The 22709-nt window shown below is 51.8% G+C and overlaps 1 protein-coding gene across 3 annotated transcripts in view; it reads left to right on the top strand.

Moving 5' to 3' along the window:
* The window catches only part of bcl9l (bcl9 like), a 121269-nt gene that overhangs the window by 50658 nt on the left and 47902 nt on the right, over positions 1-22709 (top strand). For 2 of the 3 annotated variants that reach the window (XM_065000643.1, XM_065000644.1), the window contains one exon: positions 8085-8234. In XM_065000643.1, the coding sequence (XP_064856715.1) occupies positions 8085-8234 (150 nt within the window). The remainder of the gene's footprint in view (positions 1-8084; positions 8235-22709) is intronic. The other variant, XM_065000645.1, reaches the window with a different exon arrangement.

Here is a 22709-nt window from a genome sequence, read left to right as displayed (position 1 = left end):
AGATAGGTGAGGTGGACTGAGCAGCTGAGGGATGGTTTATAGAGATAGGTGAGGTGGACTGAGCAGCTGAGGGATGGTTTATAGAGATAGGTGAGGTGGACTGAGAGCAGCTGAGGGATGGTTTATAGAGATAGGTGAGGTGGACTGAGCAGCTGAGGGATGGTTTATAGAGATAGGTGAGGTGGACTGAGAGCAGCTGAGGGATGGTTTATAGAGATAGGTGAGGTGGACTGGTGGGGATGGTTTATAGAGATAGGTGAGGTGGACTGAGCAGCTGAGGGATGGTTTATAGAGATAGGTGAGGTGGACTGAGCAGCTGAGGGATGGTTTATAGAGATAGGTGAGGTGGACTGAGAGTAGCTGAGGGATGGTTTATAGAGATAGGTGAGGTGGACTGAGCAGCTGAGGGATTGTTTATAGAGAGGTGAGGTGGATGGTTTATAGAGATAGGTGAGGTGGACTGAGCAGCTGAGGGATGGTTTATAGAGATAGGTGAGGTGGACTGAGCAGCTGAGGGATGGTTTATAGAGATAGGTGAGGTGAACTGAGCAGCTGAGGGATGGTTTATAGAGATAGGTGAGGTGGACTGAGCAGCTGAGGGATGGTTTATAGAGATCGGTGAGGTGGATGGTTTATAGAGAGGTGAGGTGGATGGTTTATAGAGATAGGTGAGGTGGATGGTTTATAGAGATAGGTGAGGTGGATGGTTTATAGAGATAGGTGAGGTGGACTGAGCAGCTGAGGGATGGTTTATAGAGATAGGTGAGGTGGACTGAGCAGCTGAGGGATGGTTTATAGAGATAGGTGAGGTGGACTGAGCAGCTGAGGGATGGTTTATAGAGATCGGTGAGGTGGATGGTTTATAGAGAGGTGAGGTGGATGGTTTATAGAGATAGGTGAGGTGGATGGTTTATAGAGATAGGTGAGGTGGACTGAGCAGCTGAGGGATGGTTTATAGAGATAGGTGAGGTGGACTGAGAGCAGCTGAGGGATGGTTTATAGAGATAGGTGAGGTGGACTGAGAGCAGCTGAGGGATGGTTTATAGAGATAGGTGAGGTGGACTGAGCAGCTGAGGGATGGTTTATAGAGATAGGTGAGGTGGACTGAGCAGCTGAGGGATGGTTTATAGAGATAGGTGAGGTGGACTGAGCAGCTGAGGGATGGTTTATAGAGATAGGTGAGGTGGACTGAGCAGCTGAGGGATGGTTTATAGAGATAGGTGAGGTGGACTGAGAGCAGCTGAGGGATGGTTTATAGAGATAGGTGAGGTGGACTGAGCAGCTGAGGGATGGTTTATAGAGATAGGTGAGGTGGACTGAGCAGCTGAGGGATGGTTTATAGAGATAGGTGAGGTGGACTGAGCAGCTGAGGGATGGTTTATAGAGATAGGTGAGGTGGACTGAGCAGCTGAGGGATGGTTTATAGAGATAGGTGAGGTGGACTGAGCAGCTGAGGGATGGTTTATAGAGATAGGTGAGGGACTGAGCAGCTGATGGTTTATAGAGATAGGTGAGGTGGACTGGCAGCTTGGTTTATAGAGATAGGTGAGGTGGACTGAGAGCAGCTGAGGGATGGTTTATAGAGATCGGTGAGGTGGATGGTTTATAGAGAGGTGAGGTGGATGGTTTATAGAGATAGGTGAGGTGGATGGTTTATAGAGATAGGTGAGGTGGATGGTTTATAGAGATCGGTGAGGTGGATGGTTTATAGAGAGGTGAGGTGGATGGTTTATAGAGATAGGTGAGGTGGATGGTTTATAGAGATAGGTGAGGTGGATGGTTTATAGAGATAGGTGAGGTGGATGGTTTATAGAGAGAGGTGAGGTGGACTGAGTGCAGCTGAGGGATGGTTTATAGAGATAGGTGAGGTGGACTGAGAGCAGTTGAGGGATGGTTTATAGAGATAGGTGAGGTGGACAGAGCAGCTGAGGGATGGTTTATAGAGATAGATGAGGTGGACTGAGAGCAGCTGAGGGATGGTTTATAGAGATAGGTGAGGTGGATGGTTTATAGAGATAGGTGAGGTGGATGGTTTATAGAGAGAGGTGAGGTGGACTGAGTGCAGCTGAGGGATGGTTTATAGAGATAGGTGAGGTGGACAGAGAGCAGCTGAGGGATGGTTTATAGAGATAGGTGAGGTGGACTGAGCAGCTGAGGGATGGTTTATAGAGATAGGTGAGGTGGACTGAGAGCAGCTGAGGGATGGTTTATAGAGATAGGTGAGGTGGACTGAGCAGCTGAGGGATGGTTTATAGAGATAGGTGAGGTAGGTGGTAGTAGATGGTAGTAGGTGGTAGTAGATGATGGTAGTAGGTGGTAGTAGGTGGTAGTAGATGGTAGTAGGTGGTAGTAGATCGTGGTAGTAGATGGTAGTAGGTGGTAGTAGATGGTAGTAGTAGGTGGTAGTAGATGGTAGTAGGTGGTAGTAGATGGTAGTAGGTGGTAGTAGATGGTAGTAGATGGTAGTAGGTGGTAGTAGATGGTAGTAGGTGGTAGTAGATCGTGGTAGTAGGTGGTAGTAGATGGTAGTAGATGGTAGTAGATGGTAGTAGATCGTGGTAGTAGATGGTAGTAGGTGGTAGTAGATGGTAGTAGGTGGTAGTAGATGGTAGTAGATGGTAGTAGATCGTGGTAGTAGGTGGTAGTAGGTGGTAGTAGATGGTAGTAGATGGTAGTAGATGGTAGTAGATCGTGGTAGTAGGTGGTAGTAGATGGTAGTAGGTGGTAGTAGGTGGTAGTAGGTGGTAGTAGATGGTGGTAGTAGGTGGTAGTAGATGGTGGTAGTAGGTGGTAGTAGATGGTAGTAGGTGGTAGTAGATCGTGGTAGTAGGTGGTAGTAGGTGGTAGTAGATGGTAGTAGATGGTAGTAGATGGTAGTAGGTGGTAGTAGGTGGTAGTAGGTGGTAGTAGGTGGTAGTAGATGGTAGTAGGTGGTAGTAGATGGTAGTAGGTGGTAGTAGATGGTAGTAGGTGGTAGTAGATGGTAGTAGGTGGTAGTAGATGGTAGTAGATGGTAGTAGATGGTAGTAGATGGTAGTAGATGGTAGTAGATGGTAGTAGATGGTAGTAGGTGGTAGTAGATGGTAGTAGGTGGTAGTAGGTGGTAGTAGGTGGTAGTAGATGGTAGTAGGTGGTAGTAGATGGTAGTAGATCGTGGTAGTAGGTGGTAGTAGGCGGTAGTAGGCGGTAGTAGGCGGTAGTAGATGGTAGTAGGCGGTAGTAGGCGGTAGTAGATGGTAGTAGGTGGTAGTAGATGGTAGTAGATGGTAGTAGGTGGTAGTAGATCGTGGTAGTAGGTGGTAGTAGGTGGTAGTAGATGGTAGTAGGTGGTAGTAGATGGTAGTAGATGGTAGTAGGTGGTAGTAGATGGTAGTAGGTGGTAGTAGGTGGTAGTAGATGGTAGTAGATCGTGGTAGTAGGTGGTAGTAGATGGTAGTAGATGGTAGTAGGTGGTAGTAGGTGGTAGTAGGTGGTAGTAGATGGTAGTAGGTGGTAGTAGATGGTAGTAGGTGGTAGTAGATGGTAGTAGATGGTAGTAGGTGGTAGTAGATCGTGGTAGTAGATGGTAGTAGATGGTAGTAGGTGGTAGTAGATGGTAGTAGATGGTAGTAGGTGGTAGTAGATCGTGGTAGTAGGTGGTAGTAGATGGTAGTAGGTGGTAGTAGATGGTAGTAGATGGTAGTAGATGGTAGTAGATCGTGGTAGTAGGTGGTAGTAGATGGTAGTAGGTGGTAGTAGGTGGTAGTAGGTGGTAGTAGATGGTAGTAGATCGTGGTAGTAGGTGGTAGTAGATGGTAGTAGATGGTAGTAGGTGGTAGTAGATCGTGGTAGTAGATGGTAGTAGGTGGTAGTAGATGGTAGTAGATGGTAGTAGATCGTGGTAGTAGGTGGTAGTAGGTGGTAGTAGGTGGTAGTAGATGGTAGTAGGTGGTAGTAGATGGTAGTAGGTGGTAGTAGGCGGTAGTAGGCAGTAGTAGGCGGTAGTAGGCGGTAGTAGATGGTAGTAGGCGGTAGTAGGCGGTAGTAGATGGTAGTAGGTGGTAGTAGATGGTAGTAGGTGGTAGTAGGTGGTAGTAGATGGTAGTAGGTGGTAGTAGATCGTGGTAGTAGGTGGTAGTAGATGGTAGTAGGTGGTAGTAGATGGTAGTAGATGGTAGTAGATCGTGGTAGTAGATGGTAGTAGGTGGTAGTAGATGGTAGTAGGTGGTAGTAGGTGGTAGTAGATGGTAGTAGATCGTGGTAGTAGGTGGTAGTAGATGGTAGTAGATGGTAGTAGGTGGTAGTAGATGGTAGTAGGTGGTAGTAGATCGTGGTAGTAGATGGTAGTAGATGGTAGTAGATGGTAGTAGGTGGTAGTAGGTGGTAGTAGATGGTAGTAGGTGGTAGTAGATGGTAGTAGATGGTAGTAGGTGGTAGTAGATCGTGGTAGTAGATGGTAGTAGGTGGTAGTAGATGGTAGTAGATGGTAGTAGGTGGTAGTAGATCGTGGTAGTAGATGGTAGTAGGTGGTAGTAGGTGGTAGTAGATGGTAGTAGGTGGTAGTAGGTGGTAGTAGATGGTAGTAGGTGGTAGTAGATGGTAGTAGATGGTAGTAGATCGTGGTAGTAGATGGTAGTAGGTGGTAGTAGATGGTAGTAGATGGTAGTAGATGGTAGTAGGTGGTAGTAGGTGGTAGTAGGTGGTAGTAGATGGTAGTAGATCGTGGTAGTAGGTGGTAGTAGATGGTAGTAGATGGTAGTAGGTGGTAGTAGATGGTAGTAGGTGGTAGTAAATGGTAGTAGATCGTGGTAGTAGATGGTAGTAGGTGGTAGTAGATGGTAGTAGATGGTAGTAGGTGGTAGTAGATGGTAGTAGATGGTGGTAGATGGTGGTAGTAGGTGGTAGTAGGTGGTAGTAGATGGTAGTAGGTGGTAGTAGATGGTAGTAGATCGTGGTAGTAGGTGGTAGTAGGTGGTAGTAGGTGGTAGTAGATGGTAGTAGGTGGTAGTAGATGGTAGTAGGTGGTAGTAGGTGGTAGTAGATGGTAGTAGGTGGTAGTAGATGGTAGTAGATGGTGGTAGATGGTGGTAGTAGGTGGTAGTAGGTGGTAGTAGATGGTAGTAGATGGTAGTAGATCGTGGTAGTAGGTGGTAGTAGGTGGTAGTAGATGGTAGTAGGTGGTAGTAGGTGGTAGTAGGTGGTAGTAGATCGTGGTAGTAGATGGTAGTAGGTGGTAGTAGATCGTGGTAGTAGGTGGTAGTAGGTGGTAGTAGGTGGTAGTAGGTGGTAGTAGATGGTAGTAGATGGTAGTAGATGGTAGTAGGTGGTAGATGGTAGTAGGTGGTAGTAGATGGTAGTAGAAGGTAGTAGATCGTGGTAGTAGATGGTAGTAGGTGGTAGTAGATGGTAGTAGGTGGTAGTAGATGGTAGTAGGTGGTAGTAGATGGTAGTAGGTGGTAGTAGATGGTAGTAGATGGTAGTAGATGGTAGTAGGTGGTAGTAGGTGGTAGTAGATGGTAGTAGGTGGTAGTAGATCGTGGTAGTAGATGGTAGTAGGTGGTAGTAGATCGTGGTAGTAGGTGGTAGTAGGTGGTAGTAGATGGTAGTAGATGGTAGTAGATGGTAGTAGATGGTAGTAGGTGGTAGTAGATGGTAGTAGAAGGTAGTAGATCGTGGTAGTAGATCGTGGTAGTAGATGGTAGTAGGTGGTAGTAGATGGTAGTAGATGGTAGTAGGTGGTAGTAGATGGTAGTAGGTGGTAGTAGAAGGTAGTAGATCGTGGTAGTAGATCGTGGTAGTAGATCGTGGTAGTAGATCGTGGTAGTAGATGGTAGTAGGTGGTAGTAGGTGGTAGTAGATGGTAGTAGATGGTAGTAGGTGGTAGTAGATGTTAGTAGGTGGTAGTAGATGGTAGTAGATGGTAGTAGGTGGTAGTAGGTGGTAGTAGATGGTAGTAGATGGTAGTAGATCGTGGTAGTAGATCGTGGTAGTAGATCGTAGTAGATGGTAGTAGGTGGTAGTAGGTGGTAGTAGGTGGTAGTAGGTGGTAGTAGATGGTAGTAGGTGGTAGTAGATGGTAGTAGGTGGTAGTAGGTGGTAGTAGGTGGTAGTAGATGGTAGTAGGTGGTAGTAGATGGGTAGTAGATCGTGGTAGTAGATGGTAGTAGATGGTAGTAGGTGGTAGTAGGTGGTAGTAGGTGGTAGTAGATGGTAGTAGGTGGTAGTAGATGGTAGTAGATGGTAGTAGGTGGTAGTAGGTGGTAGTAGGTGGTAGTAGATGGTAGTAGGTGGTAGTAGGTGGTAGTAGATGGTAGTAGATGGTAGTAGATCGTAGTAGATGGTAGTAGATGGTAGTAGGTGGTAGTAGATGGTAGTAGGTGGTAGTAGATGGTAGTAGGTCGTAGTAGATGGTAGTAGGCGGTAGTAGGCGGTAGTAGATGGTGGTAGTAGGCGGTAGTAGATGGTAGTAGGTGGTAGTAGGTGGTAGTAGATGGTAGTAGGTGGTAGTAGGTGGTAGTAGGTGCCAGGCGCACCGGTTTGAGTCAAGAACTGTAACGCTGCTGGGTTTTTCACGCTCAACAGTTTTCCCTATGAAGAATGGTCCACCACCCAGACAGAGAGAGAGAAGGATTGGGCGGGTCCTTTGAAGGGAAACGTCCAGTTCTCTCTCTGATCTAATTTCCCTCTAGCTAAATAAACAGAAACACATTCAAATTAAATGCAAGTCATCTCGTCTTCCCCCCCTCCTCTCGTCCTCCCCACTAATCTACCCCCCTCCTCTCCCCTCCTCAACTCACACTTGAAGAGGGCCAATGATTAAAGAGAATGTAAACCAGCTAACACACACACACACCTGACCGTTTACGTAAACCAATGACTGTCTGCTGGGAGAAAAAGTGAATGCATAGGTCAGGCTGAGTCCCTGCTGCTGGGCGGGCCAGGCTGAGTCCCTGCTGCTGGGCGGGCCAGGCTGAGTCCCTGCTGCTGGGCGGGCCAGGCTGAGTCCCTGCTGCTGGGCGGGCCAGGCTGAGTCCCTGCTGCTGGGCGGGCCAGGCTGAGTCCCTGCTGCTGGGCGGGCCAGGCTGAGTCCCTGCTGCTGGGCGGGCCAGGCTGAGTCCCTGCTGCTGGGCGGGCCAGGCTGAGTCCCTGCTGCTGGGCGGGCCAGGCTGAGTCCCTGCTGCTGGGCGGGCCAGGCTGAGTCCCTGCTGCTGGGCGGGTCAGGCCGAGTCCCTGCTGCTGGGCGGATCAGGCCGAGTCCCTGCTGCTGGGCGGGTCAGGCCGAGTCCCTGCTGCTGGGCGGGTCAGGCCGAGTCCCTGCTGCTGGGCGGGTCAGGCCGAGTCCCTGCTGCTGGGCGGGTCAGGCCGAGTCCCTGCTGCTGGGCGGGTCAGGCCGAGTCCCTGCTGCTGGGCGGGCCAGGCCGAGTCCCTGCTGCTTGGCGGGCCAGGCCGAGTCCCTGCTGCTGGGCGGGTCAGGCTGAGTCCCTGAGTGAAGACATGAGGACACATCCATTGCACTCGATAGTGTACAATACTTGGACACAGCCATAGCAGGAGATGGTGTAGACTAGTCAAAGTGAGGACATGTGTAAGATGGTGTAGACTAGATTGAGGCCATAACAGGAGATGGTGTAAACTAGATTGAGGCCATAGCAGGAGATGGTGTACACTAGATTGAGGCCATAGCAGGAGATGGTGTACACTAGTCAAAGTGAGGACACATACATGGCAGTCTCCCCTTTCTCTCACTACACACACCGTCTCCCAACATTATTTGATAGTATGAGGCCAGGACCTATCCTCCCTCCCTCCCTCCCTCCCTCCCTCCCTCCCTCCCTCCCTCCCTCCCTCCCTCCCTCCCTCCCTTCCTTCCTCCCTCCCTCCCTCCCTCCCTCCCTCCCTCCCTCCTCCCTCCCTCCCTCCCTCCCTCCCTTCCCTCCCTCCCTCCCCCTCCCTCCCCCTCCCTCCCTCCCTCCCTCCCTCCCTCCCTCCCTCCCTCCCTCCCTCCCTCCTGACATGTCCTCTCATGATGGATGCTGTGTAGTAATTAAGCATTATGGCCTGTTATAGTTACACACCCAAAATGTGTGTGTGTGGTCCCCTCCCAGTAGAAGGAGTGATGCGCAGTAAACGGCGATGTGTGTTGGAGAAGAAACAGCCCTACAGTGGAGATGAGTGGTGCTCTGGCCCCGACACTGAAGAGGAGGAGGACAAGCCACACCCTGCTACACACCCTGCTACACACCCTGCTACACACCGTGAGTACACACCCTGCTACACACCGTGAGTACACACCCTGCTACACACCGTGAGTACACACCCTGCTACACACCGTGAGTACACACCCTGCTACACACCGTGAGTACACACCCTGCTACACACCCTGCTACACACCGTGAGTACACTGCACCCCTCACGGGACACTGTGTACACTGCACCCCTCACGGGACACTGTGTACACTGCACCCCTCACGGGACACTGTGAGTAGACTGCACCCCTCACGTGACACTGTGTACACTGCACCCCTCACGGGACACTGTGAGTAGACTGCACCCCTCACGGGACACTGTGAGTAGACTGCACCCCTCACGGGACACTGTGTACACTGCACCCCTCACGGGACACTGTGAGTAGACTGCACCCCTCACGGGACACTGTGTACACTGCACCTCTCACGGGACACTGTGAGTAGACTGCACCCCTCACGGGACACCGTGAGTATACTGCACCCCTCACGGGACACCGTGAGTAGACTGCACCCCTCACGGGACACCGTGAGTAGACTGCACCCCTCACGGGACACTGTGTAGACTACACCCCTCACGGGACACTGTGAGTAGACTGCACCCCTCACGGGACACTGTGAGTAGACTGTACCCCTCACGGGACACTGTGTACACTGCACCCCTCACGGGACACTGTGAGTAGACTGCACCCCTCACGTGACACTGTGAGTAGACTGCACCCCTCACGGGACACTGTGTACACTGCACCCCTCACGGGACACTGTGAGTAGACTGCACCCCTCACGGGACACTGTGTACACTGCACCCCTCACGGGACACTGTGAGTACACTGCACCCCTCACGGGACACTGTGAGTAGACTGCACCCCTCACGGGACACTGTGTACACTGCACCCCTCACGGGACACTGTGAGTAGACTGCACCCCTCACGGGACACTGTGTACACTGCACCCCTCACGGGACACTGTGAGTAGACTGCACCCCTCACGGGACACTGTGTACACTGCACCCCTCACGGGACACTGTGAGTAGACTGCACCCCTCACGGGACACCGTGAGTAGACTGCACCCCTCACGGGACACTGTGAGTAGACTGCACCCCTCACGGGACACCGTGAGTAGACTGCACCCCTCACGGGACACTGTGTAGACTACACCCCTCACGGGACACTGTGAGTAGACTGCACCCCTCACGGGACACTGTGTACACTGCACCCCTCACGGGACACTGTGAGTAGACTGCACCCCTCACGTGACACTGTGAGTAGACTGCACCCCTCACGGGACACTGTGTACACTGCACCCCTCACGGGACACTGTGAGTAGACTGTACCCCTCACGGGACACTGTGTACACTGCACCCCTCACGGGACACTGTGAGTACACTACACCCCTCACCGGACACTGTGAGTAGACCCAGATTAAGCATACTAATGGACTTAATGGGTGTCCAGTAATCTGTCTTTGTGACAGAATTGCTGCCCTACTGAAACCCACCTACTGAAACCCCTCCTAGGCCCTACTGAAACCCATCTACTTAAACCCTCCCTAGGCCCTACTGAAACCAACCTACTGAAACCCCCCTAGGCCCTACTGAAACCCACCTACTGAAACCCCCTTGGGCCCTACTGAAACCCACCTACTAAACCCCCCCCCCCTGGGCCCTACTGAAACCCACCTACTGAAACCCCCCTCCCTGGGCCCTACTGAAACCCACCTACTGAAACCCCCCTAGGCCCTACTGAAACCCACCTACTAAAACCTCCCTGGGCCCTACTGAAACCCCCTAGGCCCTACTGAAACCCACCTACTGAAACCCCCTGGGCCCTACTGAAACCCACCAACTGAAACACCCCCCCCCTGGGCCCTACTGAAACCCACCTACTGAAACCCCCTCCCTGGGCCCACCTACTGAAACCCACCTACTGAAACCCCCTGGGCCCTACTGAAACCCACCTACTGAAACCCCCTGGGCCCTACTGAAACCCACCTACTGAAACCCCCTGGGAAACCCTACTGAAACCCACCTACTGAAACCCACCTAGGCCCTACTGAAACCCACCTACTGAAACCCACCTACTGAAACCCACCTACTGAAACCTCCCTGGCCCTACTGAAACCCCCTGGGCCCTACTGAACCCCCTGGGCCCTACTGAAACCCACCTACTGAAACCTCCCCCCTGGGCCCTACTGAAACCCACACACTGAAACCCCCTGGGCCCTACTGAGACCTCCCCCCTGGGCCCTACTGAACCCCCTAGCCCCTACTGGGCCCTACTGAACCCTCCCCTGGGCCCTACTGATCCCCCATAGGCCCATATCCTACTGAGACCCCTAGCCCCTACTGAACCCCTAGCCCCTACTGAACCACCATAGGCCATACTGAGACCCCCATAGGCCCATATCCTACTGAGACCCCTAGCCCCTACTGAACCCCCATAGGCCCATATCCTACTGAACCCCCTAGCCCCTACTGAACCCCCCCTAGGCCCTACTGAACCCCTAGCCCCTACTAAACCCCCATAGGCCCTACTAAACTCCCCCCCTAGCCCCTACTGCCCTAAAGCCCCTAGGCCCTACTAACCCCCTAGCCCTTACTGAACCCCCTAGCCCCTATAGCCCCTACTGAACTCTCCTAGCCCCTACTGAACTCCCCTAACCCCTACTGAACTCCCTAGCCCCTACTGAACTCCCTAGCCCCTACTGAACCCCCTAGCCCCTACTGAACCCCCTAGCCCCTATTGAGACCCCCATAGGCCCATATCCTACTGAACTCCCCTAGCCCCTACTGAACTCCCTAGCCCCTACTGAACCCCCATAGGCCCATATCCTACTGAACTCCCTAGCCTCTACTGAACCCCCTAGGCACAACCCCTACTGAACCCCTAGCCCCTACTGAACCCCCTAGGCACAAACCCTACTGAAAACCCTAGCCCCTACTGAACTCCCTAGCCCCTACTGAACCCCCATAGGCCCTACTAAACCCCCTAGGCCCTACTAAACCCCCTAGCCCCTACTGAACCCCCTAGCCCCTACTGGACCCCCTAGCCCCTACTGAACCCCTAGCCCCTACTAAACTCCCCTAGCCCCTACTGAAAGCCCCTAGGCCCTACTAACCCCCCAGCCCCTACTGAACCCCCTAGCCCCTACTGAACCCCTAGCCCCTACTGAACTCCCCTAGCCCCTACTAAACCCCCATAGGCCCTACTAAACTCCTCCTAGCCCCTACAAAAGCTCCTAGGCCCTACTAACCCCCCACCCTAGCCCCTACTGAACCCCCCAGCCCCTACTGAACCCCTAGCCCCTACTGAGACCCCCATAGGCCCATATCCTACTGAACTCCCCTAGCCCCTACTGAACCCCCTAGCCCCTACTGAACCCCCTAGCCCCTACTGAACGCCCTAGCCCCTACTGAACTCCCTAGCCCCTACTGAACCCCCTAGGCACAAACCCTACTGAAAACCTAGCCCCTACTGAACTCCCCTAGCCCCTACTGAACCCCCCATAGGCCCTACTAAACCCCCTAGGCCCTACTGAACCCCCTAGCCCCTACTGAACTCCCCTAGCCCCTACTGAACTCCCCCCCTAGCCCCCTACTGAACTCCCCTAGCCCCTACTGAACCCCCTAGCCCCTACTGAACTCCCCTAGCCCCTACTGAGACCCCCATATGCCCATATCCTACTGAACTCCCTAGCCCCTACTGAACCCCCTAGCCCCTACTGAACCCCCTAGCCCCTACTGAACCCCTATCCCCTACTGAACCCCCTAGCCCCTACTGAACCCCCACAGGCCCTACTAACCCCCCGTAGGCCCTACTGAACCCCCTAGCCCCTACTGAACCCCCTAGCCCCTACTAAACCCCCCATAGGCCCTACTAAACCCCCCACCTAGCCCCTACTGAACCCCCTAGCCCCTACTGAACCCCCATAGGCCCATATCCTACTGAACTCCCCTAGCCCCTACTGAACCCCCCCAGGCACAAACCCTACTGAACCCCCTAGCCCCTACTGAACCCCCACAGGCCCTACTAAACCCCCATAGGCCCTACTAAACCCCCCCCCAGGCCCTACTGAACCCCCTAGCCCCTACCGAACCCCCTAGGCCCTACTTACCCCCCCTAGCCCCTACTGAACTCCCTAGCCCCTACTGAACCCCCATAGGCCCATATCCTACTGAACTCCCCTAGCCCCTACTGAACCCCACCCCCTAGGCACAAACCCTACTGAACCCCCTATCCCCTACTGAACCCCTAGCCCCTACTGAGACCCCCATAGGCCCATATCCTACTGAACCCCCTAGCCCCTACTGAACCCCCTAGCCCCTACTGAACCCCGAGCCCCTACTGAGACCCCATAGGCCCATATCCTACTGAACCCCCTAGCCCCTACTGAAACCCCCAGCCCCTACTGAACCCCCTAGCCCCTACTGAACCCCCTAACCCTACTTAACCCCCCATAGGCCCATATCCTACTGAACCCCCTAGGCCCTACTGAACCTCCCCTAGGCACAAACCCTACTGAACCCCCTAGGCACAAACCCTACTGAACCACCCCCCTAGGCACAAACCCTACAGTTTTTCTAACATACCAATGGCAAATATCAGTCTGATTCACCATAGTGTTGTAGCTTTTCTTGGGTTTTGGCGCCATCTAGTGTTTGAACAACATAATGAACTCACTGATCCAGTCTGTGTGGGGAGGGGTTGACGGGGAGGAGGTTGACTGGGGGAGGTTGACTGGGGAGGAGGTTGACTGGGGAGGAGGTTGACTGGGGAGGAGGTTGACTGGGGAGGAGGTTGACGGGGAGGAGGTTGACGGGGAGGAGGTTGACGGGGAGGAGGTTGACGGGGAGGGGTTGACGGGGGGAGGGGTTGACGGGGGGGAGGGGGTTGACGGGGAGAGGTTGACGGGAAGGGGGTGGGGGTTGACGGGGAGAGGGTTGACGGGGGGTTGACGGGGAGAGGTTGACGGGGAGAGGTTGACGGGGGAGGGGTTGACGGGGGAGGCTGACGACAAGGCCTCTCCTTTATAATAGAGACAGTTTGTCAGAAGCGTGTTAAGGCTATGTTTAACGTTAGGACCTTCGTAGGGACATTGTTACATCGCCGAGCTGTTTCCCAAAACCATTAATGAAGTTACTCATGATTTACACTACAGCCCCAGACCACTCGGTAGAGCAGCTAAGCATCTCTAAAGTCAGTTTGCACTTTTAAATTAAAAAAAAAAAAAATTCACCTCTTTTTAACCATGTTGGCTAGCTGAGAACAAGTTTTCATTTGCAACTGCGACCTGGCCAAGATAAAGCAAAGCAGTGCGACACAAACAACAACACAGAGTTACACATGGAATAAACAAATGTACAGTCAATAATACAGTAGAAAAGTCTATATACAGTGTGTGGAAATGAGGATAACGGAGATAAGGCAATAAATAGGCCACAGTGGTGAAATAATTACAATTTAGCAATTAAACACTGGAATGCTAGATGTGCAGAAGATGAATGTGCAAGTAGAGATACTGGGGTGCAAGTAGAGATACTGGGGTGCAAGTAGAGATACTGGGGTGCAAGTAGAGATACTGGGGTGCAAGTAGAGATACTGGGGTGCAAGTAGAGATACTGGGGTGCAAGTAGAGATACTGGGGTGCAAAGGAGAAACAACAAAAACAAGTAGAGATACTGGGGTATAAATAAAATAAATAACAATGCAAGTAGAGGATGAGGGACAGGGTGCAAGTAGAGATACTGGGCTGGGACACTGGGGTGCAAGAGAGATACTGGGGTGCAAGGACAGGGTGCAAGTAGAGATACTGGGCTGGGAGAGATACTGGGAGATACTGGGGTGCAAGAGAGATACTGGGAGAAACAACAAAAACATATATATATAAATAAAATAAATAACAATATGAGGATGAGGGACAGGGAGAGAGACTGGGCTGGGACAGGGAGAGAGACTGGGCTGGGACAGGGAGAGAGACTGGGCTGGGACAGGGACAGGGAGAGAGACTGGGCTGGGACAGGGACAGGGAGAGAGACTGGGCTGGGACAGGGACAGGGAGAGAGACTGGGCTGGGACAGGGACAGGGAGAGACTGGGCTGGGACAGGGACAGGGAGAGAGACTGGGCTGGGACAGGGACAGGGAGAGAGACTGGGCTGGGACAGGGACAGGGAGAGAGACTGGGCTGGGACAGGGACAGGGAGAGAGACTGGGCTGGGACAGGGACAGGGAGAGACTGGGCTGGGACAGGGACAGGGAGAGAGACTGGGCTGGGACAGGGACAGGGAGGGACAGAGACTGGGCTGGGACAGGGACAGGGAGAGAGACTGGGCTGGGACAGGGACAGGGAGAGAGACTGGGCTGGGACAGGGACAGGGAGAGACTGGGCTGGGACAGGGACAGGGAGAGAGACTGGGCTGGGACAGGGACAGGGAGAGAGACTGGGCTGGGACAGGGAGAGAGACTGGGCTGGGAGGGAGAGAGAGACTGGGCTGGGACAGGGACAGGGAGAGAGACTGGGCTGGGACAGGGACAGAGAGACTGGGCTGGGACAGGGAGAGACTGGGCTGGGACAGGGACAGGGAGAGAGACTGGGCTGGGACAGGGACAGGGAGAGAGACTGGGCTGGGACAGGGAGAGAGACTGGGCTGGGACAGGGACAGGAGAGAGACTGGGCTGGGACAGGGACAGAGAGAGACTGGGCTGGGACAGGGACAGGGAGAGAGACTGGGCTGGGACAGGGACAGGGAGAGAGACTGGGCTGGGACAGGGACAGGGAGAGAGACTGGGCTGGGACAGGGACAGGGAGAGAGACTGGGCTGGGACAGGGACAGGGAGAGAGACTGGGCTGGGACAGGGACAGGGAGAGAGACTGGGCTGGGACAGGGAGAGAGACTGGGCTGGGACAGGGAGAGAGACTGGGCTGGGACAGGGAGAGAGACTGGGCTGGGACAGGGAGAGAGACTGGGCTGGGACAGGGACAGGGAGAGGGGGCTGGGACAGGGACAGGGAGAGGGGCTGGGACAGGGACAGGGAGAGAGACTGGGCTGGGACAGGGACAGGAGAGGGGCTGGGACAGGGACAGGGAGAGAGACTGGGCTGGGACAGGGACAGGGAGAGAGACTGGGCTGGGACAGGGACTGGGCTGGGACAGGGACAGGGAGAGACTGGGCTGGGACAGGGAGAGACTGGGCTGGGACAGGGACAGGGAGAGAGACTGGGCTGGGACAGGGAGAGAGACTGGGCTGGGACAGGGACAGGGAGAGACTGGGCTGGGACAGGGAGAGAGACTGGGCTGGGACAGGGAGAGAGACTGGGCTGGGACAGGGAGGGACTGGGAGGGACAGGGACAGGAGAGGGAGACTGACTGGCTGGGACAGGGACAGGGAGAGAGACTGGGCTGGGACAGGGACAGGGAGAGAGACTGGGCTGGGACAGGGACAGGGAGAGAGACTGGGCTGGGACAGGGACAGGGAGAGAGACTGGGCTGGGACAGGGACAGGGAGAGAGACTGGGCTGGGACAGGGACAGGGGGAGAGAGACTGGGCTGGGACAGGGACAGGGAGAGACTGGGCTGGGACAGGGAGAGAGAGGGGCTGGGACAGGGACAGGGAGAGAGACTGGGCTGGGACAGGGACAGGGAGAGGACTGGGCTGGGACAGGGACAGGGAGAGAGACTGGGCTGGGACAGGGACAGGGAGAGGACTGGGCTGGGACAGGGACAGAGAGAGACTGGGCTGGGACAGGGACAGGGAGAGACTGGGCTGGGACAGGGACAGGGAGAGAGACTGGGCTGGGACAGGGACAGGGAGAGACTGGGCTGGGACAGGGACAGGGAGAGACTGGGCTGGGACAGGGACAGGGAGAGAGACTGGGCTGGGACAGGGACAGGGAGAGAGACTGGGCTGGGACAGGGACAGGGAGAGACTGGGACAGGGACAGGGAGAGACTGGGCTGGGACAGGGACAGGGCTGGGACAGGGAGAGAGACTGACTGGGACAGGGAGAGAGACTGGGCTGGGACAGGGACAGGGAGAGAGACTGGGCTGGGACAGGGAGAGAGACTGGGCTGGGACAGGGAGAGACTGGGCTGGGACAGGGACAGGGAGAGAGACTGGGCTGGGACAGGGAGAGAGACTGGGCTGGGACAGGGACAGGGAGAGACTGGGCTGGGACAGGGAGAGACTGGGCTGGGACAGGGAGAGAGACTGGGCTGGGACAGGGAGAGAGACTGGGCTGGGACAGGGAGAGAGACTGGGCTGGGACAGGGACAGGGAGAGAGACTGGGACTGGGACAGGGAGAGAGACTGGGCTGGGACAGGGACAGGGAGAGACTGGGCTGGGACTGGGACAGGGAGAGAGACTGGGCTGGGACAGGGACAGGGAGAGAGACTGGGCTGGGACAGGGACAGGGAGAGAGACTGGGCTGGGACAGGGACAGGGAGAGAGACTGGGCTGGGACAGGGACAGGGAGAGAGACTGGGCTGGGACAGGGACAGGGAGAGAGACTGGGACAGGGACAGGGAGACTGGGCTGGGACAGGGACAGGGAGACTGGGCTGGGACAGGGACAGGGAGAGACTGGGCTGGGACAGGGAGAGGGGCTGGGACAGGGACAGGGAGAGGGGCTGGGACAGGGACAGGGAGAGAGACTGGGCTGGGACAGGGACAGGGAGAGAGACTGGGCTGGGACAGGGACAGGGAGAGAGACTGGGCTGGGACAGGGAGAGAGACTGGGCTGGGACAGGGACAGGGAGAGAGACTGGGCTGGGACAGGGACAGGGAGAGAGACTGGGCTGGGACAGGGACAGGGAGAGAGACTGGGCTGGGACAGGGACAGACTGGGCTGATACAGGGAGGGGCTGGGACAGGGACAGGGAGAGACTGGGCTGATACAGGGAGAGACTGGGCTGGGACAGGGAGAGAGACTGGGCTGATACAGGGAGAGACTGGGCTGGGACAGGGAGAGAGACTGGGCTGGGACAGGGACAGGGAGAGACTGGGCTGATACAGGGAGAGACTGGGCTGGGACAGGGAGAGAGACTGGGCTGGGACAGGGAGAGAGACTGGGCTGGGACAGGGAGAGAGACTGGGCTGGGACAGGGACAGGGAGAGACTGGGCTGGGACAGGGAGAGAGACGGCTGATACAGGGACAGGGAGAGAGACTGGGCTGGGACAGGGACAGGGAGAGACTGGGCTGATACAGGGACAGGGAGAGACTGGGCTGATACAGGGACAGGGAGAGACTGGGCTGGGACAGGGACAGGGAGAGAGACTGGGCTGGGACAGGGACAGGGAGAGACTGGGCTGATACAGGGACAGGGAGAGACTGGGCTGGGACAGGGACAGGGAGAGGGGCTGGGACAGGGACAGGGAGAGACTGGGCTGGGACAGGGACAGGGAGAGACTGGGCTGGGACAGGGACAGGGAGAGACTGGGCTGATACAGGGACAGGGAGAGACTGGGCTGGGACAGGGACAGGGAGAGAGACTGGACTGATACAGGGACGGAGATACTGGGCTGATACAGGGACAGGGAGAGAGACTGGGCTGATACAGGGACAGGGAGAGACTGGGCTGATACAGGGACAGGGAGAGACTGGGCTGGGACAGGGACAGGGAGAGAGACTGGGCTGGGACAGGGAGAGGGGCTGGGACAGGGACAGGGAGAGACTGGGCTGGGACAGGGAGAGAGACTGGGCTGGGACAGGGAGAGAGACTGGGCTGGGACAGGGAGAGGGGCTGGGACAGGGAGAGGGAGAGAGACTGGGCTGGGACAGGGAGAGGGAGAGAGACTGGGCTGGGACAGGGAGAGAGACTGGGCTGGGACAGGGAGAGAGACTGGGCTGATACAGGGAGAGAGACTGGGCTGATACAGGGAGAGAGACTGGGCTGATACAGGGAGAGAGACTGGGCTGATACAGGGAGAGAGACTGGGCTGGGACAGGGAGAGAGACTGGGCTGGGACAGGGAGAGAGACTGGGCTGGGACAGGGAGAGGGGCTGGGACAGGGAGAGAGACTGGGCTGGGACAGGGACAGGGAGAGAGACTGGGCTGGGACAGGGAGAGAGACTGGGCTGATACAGGGAGAGAGACTGGGCTGATACAGGGAGAGAGACTGGGCTGATACAGGGAGAGAGACTGGGCTGGGACAGGGAGAGAGACTGGGCTGATACAGGGAGAGAGACTGGGCTGGGACAGGGAGAGAGACTGGGCTGGGACAGGGAGAGAGACTGGGCTGATACAGGGAGAGAGACTGGGCTGATACAGGCTGCAGGTGACTTGGGGTGGCAGGTAGCCTAGTGATTAGAGAGTTGGACTAGTAACCGGAAGGTTGCGAGTTCAAACCCCCGAGCTGACAAGGTACAAATCTGTCGTTCTACCCCTGAACAGGCAGTTAACCCACTGTTCCTAGGCTCACTGTTCCTAGGCCCACTGTTCCTAGGCCCACTGTTCCTAGGCCCACTGTTCCTAGACCAGTTAACCCACTGTTCCTAGACCAGTTGGCCCACTGTTCCTAGGCCCACTGTTCCTAGACCAGTTAACCCACTGTTCCTAGGCCCACTGTTCCTAGGCCCACTGTTCCTAGGCCCACTGTTCCTAGACCCACTGTTCCTAGACCCACTGTTCCTAGACCCACTGTTCCTAGGCCCACTGTTCCTAGGCCCACTGTTCCTAGACCCACTGTTCCTAGGCCCACTGTTCCTAGGCCCACTGTTCCTAGACCCACTGTTCCTAGACCCACTGTTCCTAGGCCCACTGTTCCTAGGCCCACTGTTCCTAGACCCACTGTTCCTAGGCCCACTGTTCCTAGGCCCACTGTTCCTAGACCCACTGTTCCTAGGCCCACTGTTCCTAGACCCACTGTTCCTAGACCCACTGTTCCTAGGCCCACTGTTCCTAGACCCACTGTTCCTAGACCCACTGTTCCTAGACCCACTGTTCCTAGGCCCACTGTTCCTAGGCCCACTGTTCCTAGACCTGTTCTGTTCCTAGGCCCACTGTTCCTAGACCCACTGTTCCTAGACCCACTGTTCCTAGACCCACTGTTCCTAGGCCCACTGTTCCTAGACCCACTGTTCCTAGACCCACTGTTCCTAGGCCCACTGTTCCTAGGCCGTCAACTGACTTGCCTAGTTTAAAGGGTCAATTGTTGAGTTCCCTGTATTATTTTGCTAAGATATAAACAGAAAACAAAACCTATTTTCATTAGCGTCATAAAGAATTCACACTTAAACATCTGATCATTACAATACACACGCAAAATATCCCTACACATATCTCCACACGTGGCAACAACTCAGCATTCTACCGCTAATTACACAGCATCTCATCTTAAAGTCGATACACATGAAATAGAAAGTAAACGATATTTCATGTTTTACTCACATTGTGACCTAACAGGTCAGAGGATATGTGCAGGAGAGTTCTTTAAGGTTCATGACAGACCTCACCTATTGGTGTATTGCTGCCACCTACTGTATGGGTAGTGAACACATTTTAAATATCTATTTATCTATTCTATTTATCTAATCTATTTATCTATTCCATTTATCTATTCCATTTATCTATTCTATTTGTCTATTCCATTTATCTATTCTATTTATCTATTCCATTTATCTAATCTATTTATCTATTCCATTTATCTATTCCATTTATCTATTCCATTTATCTATTCCATTTATCTATTCCATTTATCTATTCTATTTATCTATTCCATTTATCTATTCCATTTATCTATTCCATTTATCTATTCCATTTATCTAATCTATTTATCTATTCCATTTATCTATTCCATTTATCTAATCTATTTATCTATTCCATTTATCTATTCCATTTATCTATTCCATTTATCTAATCTATTTATCTATTCCATTTATCTATTCCATTTATCTATTCCATTTATCTATTCCATTTATCTATTCCATTTATCTATTCTATTTGTCTATTCCATTTATCTATTCTATTTGTCTATTCCATTTATCTATTCTATTTGTCTATTCCATTTATCTATTCTATTTGTCTATTCCATTTATCTATTAATTAATGTTGGGAAAGGTGGGGAATATAAACTTCATATACAATACAAAAAGAAAATAAATCCTCCCAAATCCTTCAGTGATAATGCAAATCCCTACGTGGAAGAGTTGTTTGGTACCGAATTACAAGACACAAAGAACGCAGGTAAGGAGGCAGGTGATCTCAGAGCATGAAGTTGTATAGAGATCTCTAGTGCACGAAAGCCTGTATTACATGGGCAGCACCATTTAAAGACATTGGGATCTCTACACATCTCTATAGCTCAGAGGCACCTGTAATTAAAGGAGCAGTTCGTTTAAAAGTGTGAGATTTTTTTTGTTGTTGTGCCTTTTCTACAATGTCGTGAGATGCTTCTTTCTTTTTTGCCCTTCCGCGAAGATCTCCACTAAACACAAAATCAAGACTTTTATCTGTCTTTCTGTGACCGCCAATAACTTCAGAATGAATGTGACACTGACTACAAATACAAAGTTGCATTATATATAATTCTTTACACAATACATCTTTACACAATACGCCATCTTTACACAATACACCATCTTTACACAATACACCATCTTTACACAATACGCCATCTTTACATAATACATCTTTACACAATACATCTTTACACAATACGCCATCTTTACACAATACGCCATCTTTACACAATACATCTTTACATAATACACCATCTTTACACAATACGCCATCTTTACACAATACGCCATCTTTACACAATACATCTTTACATAATACACCATCTTTACACAATACACCATCTTTACACAATACGCCATCTTTACATAATACATCTTTACACAATACATCTTTACATAATACGCCATCTTTACACAATACATCTTTACATAATACACCATCTTTACACAATACACCATCTTTACACAATACGCCATCTTTACATAATACATCTTTACACAATACATCTTTACATAATACGCCATCTTTACACAATACATCTTTACACAATACGCCATCTTTACACAATACACCATCTTTACACAATACACCATCTTTACACAATACGCCATCTTTACACAATACACCATCTTTACACAATACGCCATCTTTACACAATACGCCATCTTTACACAATACGCCATCTTTACATAATACATCTTTACACAATACATCTTTACACAATACGCCATCTTTACACAATACGCCATCTTTACACAATACATCTTTACATAATACACCATCTTTACACAATACGCCATCTTTACACAATACACCATCTTTACACAATACGCCATCTTTACATAATACATCTTTACACAATACATCTTTACACAATACACCATCTTTACACAATACGCCATCTTTACACAATACATCTTTACATAATACACCATCTTTACACAATACACCATCTTTACACAATACGCCATCTTTACATAATACATCTTTACACAATACATCTTTACATAATACGCCATCTTTACACAATACATCTTTACACAATACGCCATCTTTACACAATACGCCATCTTTACACAACACATCTTTACACAATACATCTTTACACAATACACCATCTTTACACAATACATCTTTACACAATACGCCATCTTTACACAATACGCCATCTTTACACAATACACCATCTTTACACAATACGCCATCTTTACATAATACATCTTTACACAATACGCCATCTTTACACAATACGCCATCTTTACACAACACATCTTTACACAATACGCCATCTTTACACAATACGCCATCTTTACATAATACACCATCTTTACACAATACATCTTTACATAATACACCATCTTTACACAATACATCTTTACACAATACGCCATCTTTACACAATACGCCATCTTTACACAATACATCTTTACACAATACACCATCTTTACACAATACACCATCTTTACACAATACGCCATCTTTACACAATACGCCATCTTTACACAATACGCCATCTTTACACAATACATCTTTACACAATACACCATCTTTACACAATACACCATCTTTACACAATACGCCATCTTTACACAATACATCTTTACACAATACGCCATCTTTACACAATACATCTTTACATAATACACCATCTTTACACAATACATCTTTACACAATACATCTTTACATAATACACCATCTTTACACAATACATCTTTACACAATACATCTTTACACAATACGCCATCTTTACACAATACGCCATCTTTACACAACACATCTTTACACAATACATCTTTGCACAATACATCTTTACACAATACACCATCTTTACACAATACACCATACATCTTTACATAATACACCATCTTTACACAATACATCTTTACATAATACACCATCTTTACACAATACATCTTTACACAATACACCATCTTTACACAATACACCATCTTTACACAATACGCCATCTTTACACAATACGCCATCTTTACACAATACGCCATCTTTACACAATACATCTTTACACAATAC

Source organism: Oncorhynchus nerka, linkage group LG14 (assembly GCF_034236695.1).
Source record: "Oncorhynchus nerka isolate Pitt River linkage group LG14, Oner_Uvic_2.0, whole genome shotgun sequence".
In the NCBI taxonomy this organism is placed as follows: Eukaryota; Metazoa; Chordata; class Actinopteri; order Salmoniformes; family Salmonidae; genus Oncorhynchus; species Oncorhynchus nerka.
Note: the sequence above shows the minus strand (reverse complement) of the source record. Positions and strands in the feature narration are given on the sequence as shown.